This window comes from Cyprinodon tularosa, unplaced genomic scaffold (assembly GCF_016077235.1).
Source record: "Cyprinodon tularosa strain WSP-4 unplaced genomic scaffold, ASM1607723v1 ctg721, whole genome shotgun sequence".
Lineage (NCBI taxonomy): Eukaryota > Metazoa > Chordata > Actinopteri > Cyprinodontiformes > Cyprinodontidae > Cyprinodon > Cyprinodon tularosa.
In genome coordinates this window covers 140597-147771 of record NW_024039476.1, presented here as the reverse complement: position 1 = coordinate 147771, position 7175 = coordinate 140597, and the positions used below count along the sequence as shown (strand labels likewise).

The following is a 7175-nucleotide window of genomic DNA, read 5'->3' as shown; positions in this document are numbered from 1 at the left end:
AGTCTGAATAGGTATTTCTGATATCTGAAATACTTTTTTCTTTTTGTTTTAATTTTTAAACAAAATTACATTGTTTATACCTTAATAAAATTCTCACTAGAACAAATTTTTTATTTTTTTTTTACTTTCTGAAATTCAGTTTCTGCCTTAAAAAATGTAATTTAGAAAATCTGTTATCACAGTTCTGTCTAGGAATGTGATTTTGAGCGGGAAGAATCCTATTTTAGTGAGGAGAGTGCTTTTAATAAATATTAAAAGGGCCTGCCATAGATACATTGTATAAAATTATGCATTAACTCGAGCAGAAACCTTCTCCCGCACCATCGCCCTCTCTTTTGCACTTTCCCCAATTTGTTTTTTTCATATCATTAAACTCTCTCGCCCTAGTGGTGTGAAATAGTCACTTCCTCTTGCCTGTTGTCATGGTGACTCGTCAAATCAGGGCTGCACTGATAATGGCTTTTCATATGGTAATGCACGTGTTCAACTCTGAGTGGACCTACTCAGAGTTGATTAAACTAACACAGCAGCTTTTATGGGAATGAAAACTCAGTTTCCAACCTTAGGCTAGATCAATTCAGAGTTAAGGATCTTAGTCTGAGTTTATTAAACCTGCTTTGTGAAACAGACCACTTACCTTTTGCCATGAATCCTGAATATCCTGGGGTTCTGAGTGTTTTGCTCCTGTGTGTCTTTTGATTCCTTGTCATTGTGTTTCATTGTGTGCCTCAAACTAAAACCGGATCACCAACACACACCACTTTCAGTCCCAGTGTTTTTGTTTTCCCTGTGCTTATTTTTTTTAATTGACCAACATTACTAACCTGGAGGCCTATCATATGTTGACCAGAGAATGCATCAAAAACAAACAGAAATAAAAAATAACAACTGCCTATTAGTGTCTTTCCAGCCTTAGTGGGATGTCACGAACAAGTACTTTTCACATCACTACACTAAAGAAAAAAAAAAGAAAGAAAATCAGAAAGCAACTAGGTATGTAGCTCCTGGTTGTGATGTGTGAAAGTGGGCTTTTTTGCTCGCCTGTATGTACACGGGTGAATGTGTTTGGGATATCAACGTTTTATTTCTTGTGCTTGCTTTTGTTTTCTATGCTCTGTCTGCAGAAATCCTTTTTCAAGTTTTAAACACGCCTCATATCATTGTGACAGTTTGCAACTATCTGTGTTGTGAGCGTTTGTGCTGTCAGTCAAACCTCTGAATGAGACGTGCAAAGCCTGAGCATTCACTTTTCCATCTTTGTGTATATGCCGCAGTGAAAATCCACTAACACGCTGATTAACTACACAAATTCTTCAAAAAGCAATGTAAAGTCGCAACAGAGAGAAAAATGTATTTTTTGGTTCGTTTTTTTGGGTTTGTTTGATTGTTTTTTTCAGTATAAAAGATCTTTCAAAAGAAAAAAAAATCTAGTTCCAGAAATGCATGTGCTATGTGCATGCCACACCGTGGGTTAAAAGTCATCTTCAGGACAGAAAAGAAAAAGCACATTAAATAATTCAGAGAGATAAGAAAAAAAGATATATAAATAGATAGATGTTTAAAAAAAAAAAAAAAAAAGCAATGTTTCTTTTTTCTTCTATTTTTGAAAACAAAAAAGGCAAAAAAAAAAAAAAAAATGACAATGAAAACAGAGGAGACTTTGGTAAATGTCAAAGTCTTGTTTCTTTTCTTTATTTCCATGGGTTGAGACATATTGCATTCAAGTTCAGGACACCGCAAAAAAAAAAGAAACAACTGTTTTCATGAAAAAAAGAGAGAAAATAACAGTTCAGATGACGGTGTATTCTCCTTTCTCTTCATGTAAGGATCAGGGGGTGCAGAAGCTAGCCAAATCTGTTGATGTTCTCGTTCTAACTGGCTGTTTGACCTTTGATCCTTCACTCACATCCTCTTTATTTTCTCCCTCTCTAACTCTTGTCTCTCTCACGCTCTAACCTTTCTCACTCTCGGCCAGTCTCACCGCTATTTCTACCAGTGCATTTTGTAATTCCAAACAGATCTCTTCCTAAAGAATAAAATCCTGAGAGAATGCACATGACTTTGTCTTTTTTCTGCAGTCGTATTTGACTTCACATATTTAGCTGAAATGATTTTCTGTTTGACAAAGGCAGCCGTTTTCAGGGTGTGCTGCGTTCAGGATGAACAAAGCAAGGTTTATGTTTAGGAACATTTGGAAGTCATATTGTCAGGAATATTCCAGCTGCAGGTAGCTAATCAAATTCTGAAATTCGCTGATATTTCATTTATAAATCATCTAATCTGCTTATGTAAACATATCTTAAAGGTACAGAGGACGATATTTTATTTCCAGGTGATCATCAAAACAAGTGGTCCTCCTAATTGTCAATCATTTTGGTGATACAGTATGTTTACCTAAGGCTGTCCTACACGCTCGCCAACAGTTAGGTATCCTTTTCTGCGCATGCAAACTTTGAAGCTGGGTTTACATTTTATGATTTTTCTTCATCATTGTACACAGCTACAGCTTACACTGTACGACAAAACCAAGGGTTTAATAGTTTACAGCTTACGATGTATATTCTCACACTGTGCGGCCCGACGCTCTGATGCAATCTACCTGCTCACATTATATGTCTAAAATCACATCAGACTGAGCTCCGCAGTGAGATGGTGATGCTCAGACTCGTCTGTCTGGAAGCCAAACGAGTAGAAGAGGGAAAAAACAGAAGTGTCGAGGCCTCCTGTTAAACATTAAGCTCACTAGAGTGAAACGCCCTGCCTTGGCAATTTGTGCAATTTCGTGTGCTGAAAGCCATAAAAAGAAAAGGCAACGACATATTTGGACAAAGACATTGTTGCGCATGCGAACTGAGCGATTTACCCACGACCACCTTATGAAGGCCAACTGAATTTCAAACATGTTTGATTTTCTTCCAACCTTACAACTCAAGATTGGGAGCATGATCAGGCTGAAAGTTGGCCCGATCAAAAAAATTCTTGCACACAGAAGAATCCTGCAAAAAAAATCGTACAGTGTATGCCTGGATTTAGGCATATATGTGTGGTAAGCTACGGTTTCAACCAGTTATTGAAGCTCACCTTTCTCGCAACAGTTCTTTAAAAATGGTGGGGAGTCATAAGAGAAAAAGTGTCTACGAAGTTTATGAGAAGAAAAGAAAGGCCTAAGAAGAGGCAGATATATCCTAGAATGATTTGCGCGGAGAGCTCTCCTTGCAAAGCATTTTGGGATTTGATGTCAAAGCGGCCCGTCGCCATAGGCTGTCGCTACAGGACAATAACAAAGAAAGCGCAGGCATTGTGTGGGGGAGGAGTTACATGATCAATGAACAGCAAAAAGTAGTGATCATCTGTCTGAACGGTACGTTAACTGTGTTTTCTACAAAGTCCACTATATAGTCCTTGCTCAATATAGTGATTGAGGGATTAAGGGGTTAGGGCAGACGTTCAGACACAGTAAACTTGTATCAACAGCAACAGAGCGTGCAAAAGGAGAAATTAGCCTTTTTTTGCTGTTGCAGGCATTTAATAGGTGTTCCCTCTTGAGAGCGGGTACAGGGTTGTGCATGTGCACATATTTTAAAGAGGGGTGGTATGAAAAAGCAGTCATGGTGACATCCACTAGATGTACAGATTTTTCCCTAGAGGTATTTTCCTCTTTGCATTAGGAGATGAAAATCCACTACAGTATGTGTTGCACCATTAGAAGTGTGTATTTGGCACTAACAGGATATGAGCATCTTTATAACCTTTCCAATCTTCAGAAGAATTAACTAAAATCCAGAAAGGATTCTAAAATATTTGCTTGTAAAATTAATCTGACTACAGATTACAAAGGAAACGTTGGAACAAGTGGACAATTTTTTTGTTTTGTTCTTTTTATGATGCAGGTTTGCCTAATGCTATTGGTCTTCTGGACCCCACACAACAGATAGAACTCCCCTCTGGAACACATGAAGATGTTTTTGTTAACAGAAAACCCCAATGTTCAGGTAAGAGTGAGTTATAATTAGGCCTGTCAGATGCATACATTTATTATGTGAAATACTTATCCTATCTAAACACATCTTATTCCTTCCAAACATTCCTTGCTTGATCCCTTCTAAAATGCATCTTAATATGTTTAAGTTAAAGGACAGGTTTTCTGCCATTACAATTCTATGAATAACAGATTGTTGTAAGATATAAAAGTGATAAATCATATTTGCTGTTTGATAGTTTTTAATTACAGATGTACCTTGGAGTCAATTCCATATCAGCCACAGTGAAGGCTAAGACCTAAACCACCACAGAGAGAGTGAATAAAACTGTAAGATCTGTGCATTACTATATTGGCCTTTGCTGTTCATATAGAGGTTAATGGTTAATTTAAGAAGAATGACTAGTAAGTCCTTAAATTCTGATGTTTTCAGTTAAGCTGTAGTCAGAAAACATGTATCTTTTGCTATCTGGGTATTTAGTCAATCTGCTGTTTGCTGAATCAATTAATCAGTGATCAAAATCATGGGTTGTGTCTGAACATCCGCCTTAACATAGCGCTATATAGGGGTTTCAGCATTTTATGAGTGTCCCAATGTCTGGTGGGTGAGAAAGGAGTGGACATAAAATTTCCCACAATGCACCTTGAGAAGTAGTGATCATCCATGGTCACTAAACCAGCAGATATAACCCAGGCTGTGTCTGAACGTCAATCCTAACCCTTAAATCCCTCAATCACTACCTAGAGCAGGGACTATATAGTGGACTTCATAGTGAACTCAGTTAACTGTTTCTTATAGATGATCACTACTTATCACTTACCTGTTGGTCACGTAACTTTGCCTCCCTGTGTGTCATCATTTATTATTTGTCGCCGCTGTCAGGCAGTGAGGTCGTAGGCGACAGCAGGCCACTGTAACAACAAATCCCATGATGCTTTGCGAGGAGAGCTGTCCCTGCAGGGTATGCAGGGATTTACCATCCATCCATCACCTCAGAACGTATTCTGAATTCTCATTTATCCCACTTTAAATAACAGGGCCCAATAGCTTTTGTTTAAATACTGCTTGTAAGTTATCTATTAATGTCTGAGCTTGTCTTCTGTTCCTACATGGGCTATGCATAATTTCAACCTGGGAAGAAATACTCAGTGTTATGAACTGTGCCCAGTTTTAAGAATTTGAACTCATGATAAAATAAATGCTTCCACCTTAAATAAGAAATGTTCCTATAAAAGCAAATCCATTCCATGTAATCAGTGAAATAGGGCTACATTTCTACAATTTGATTCATATTGTGACAAAATATTCAACAGTGACTCTTTACACCATAATGGGTTGATTAGAAGGGAACATGGCCTGCCTCATGTTAATATGATGCTTACACATCCACAGGCATGACCAGACTCAACCAGATTTGTGTACGCAGACGGCGCTCCGGTTTCAACCAGAAGAATTGGCTCTCAGTAGGGGCCTCACAGCAGTCTGCATTCCTGCCCCCCCTTCCCCCAAAACAAACACAGCTACTGGTGAATCCCTGCACAACCAGCTACATATAATTTCCATTTATCACATACATTTACCCTAAGAAAATTAAAACTTTAATGATAAAGATTTAAGTGCTCATTACGGTGACAGAAAGCGTGCACCTCTAAACCATGTAGTAGACGTAAAGGGCAACAACCCCCCCCTCATTGTTTTCCAGCGTTTGACCAGTCAATGGCTTTATGGAATCCTCCCCCCTTCATTCTTCAGGACTTCAGTCTCCTGAATTGTCCCTGCTTTTATTGTGCTAATCAGCATGGAAGGAATGGATGTTGAACTGTGGGGGGAGGAAGATAACTTCTCAGCAACAAATTAAGCAGAGTCCACCACTTTCACTAAATAAATAAAAAAATCCCATGGACTATTTCAAATGTTTTTTGTTATTTGCTTTTTGAGTGGTAAAAAGAACAAACGAAAGGCTGTTTAATGAAATACAAAAAGATTTAATAAATACTGAGGTAGTTGTATTCAATGAGAATGTTACACTTGATCACATTTCTTTTAAGTCATGCAGACATTAACAAGTTCACATTAGGTTTGCTGTTTGGAAGCAGCAACAGAGTTGGGATGTTTTCATAAGTCCATGAACGGCAGTAATCGCCTCAATCCTTGTGACTTTGTGGAGTTCCGCCTGTTTTCAGCTGGAGTCACTATGAGGCAGAGAGTCACAGGAAGCGCAGCGCTCCAATCTGGATGGAGCAAAGCCCAAAGCTGGCCGGATCCCCTGCAGGCTCACGCTTTCCGAGCCGTGAAACTGGAGCAGGCGCACCTATAGTGAGCGTTCACATCTCCCAGTAGAAAAGTTTCAAAACAAACCCTCTTATGTGTTCAACACGCCGCTATGACGGTCTGTAGGGGGATGGGAGAAGAGCCCAGCTCACTGCTACAGTTTGTATAGTCCACCAGAACGGAGCTGACAATAACAGCGGTGTCATACTCCAGCTTTGCTTTCTTACAGGGCAGGAAGTCTGGTTCAGCGGTTGCTCTGCCTCGTCTTTTCCGCGTGTGTTGCGGAGGTCCGCTGGAGATTTTCTCCTCATTATTCCCGCCGGTCTGCACCTCCCATTCGGCGGCCAGGTGAGGAGGAGACGCGGGACCCTGGAGCTCCTGGGAGCCGCTAGATTCTGTGGTGACCTCAGCCTCAGAGGGCCGCCGTTCTCCCTGCTCCTCCTCCATGTTTTCAGTCGACGTCTGCGCCGCGTGGTAAATGTCCCGAGCGGATTTCATGACAAGAGTCAAGAGGAGGCTGCGGTGCAGTCGGAGGCCCCCGCGCTGCGCGCGCGAGCTGTACAGTTTCCCCAAAGCCACCACCATGATCCTCTTGGCCTCGACGCTGACCTCCATCCCGCTGCTTATTTTGAAAGTGGTCCCAGGAAATAAAGCAATCACTTCAGGCGTTCCTCTCTTTCTCCCCACTCTCAGACACAATACGGATTCCACACAGGACAGATACTTATAAGTTCTCCTACGTCACACTCACCGGGCGTCAGAGGCCAGAGCCCCGCCCATCGGCCCTGGAGCAGCTGTGATCTATCTTTAGTTTGTCTGAGAGCTCTTATAGTGTAAATAACAAGACACCAAGACCATTAAAAAAAAAAAAAAAACTAAGATGTATAGATTATTTTTTTCATCACCATAAAAATAAAGAGATAT

The 7175-nt window shown here is 40.3% G+C and overlaps 1 protein-coding gene across 1 annotated transcript; it reads right to left on the bottom strand.

Moving 5' to 3' along the window:
* Positions 1-5944: 5944 nt before the first annotated feature.
* On the bottom strand, positions 5945-6962 carry ier2a (immediate early response 2a). Its single transcript, XM_038269125.1, has one exon. The coding sequence runs from the start codon at positions 6864-6866 to the stop codon at positions 6351-6353; it is 516 nt and encodes a 171-aa protein (XP_038125053.1). The 5' UTR covers positions 6867-6962; the 3' UTR covers positions 5945-6350.
* Between the last annotated feature and the right edge of the window lie 213 nt (positions 6963-7175).

Excerpts from the sequence above, each read along its gene's own strand:
- ier2a (XM_038269125.1), bottom strand. The coding sequence starts at position 6,866 with ATGGAGGTCAGCGTCGAGGCCAAGAGGATCATGGTGGTGGCTTTGGGG.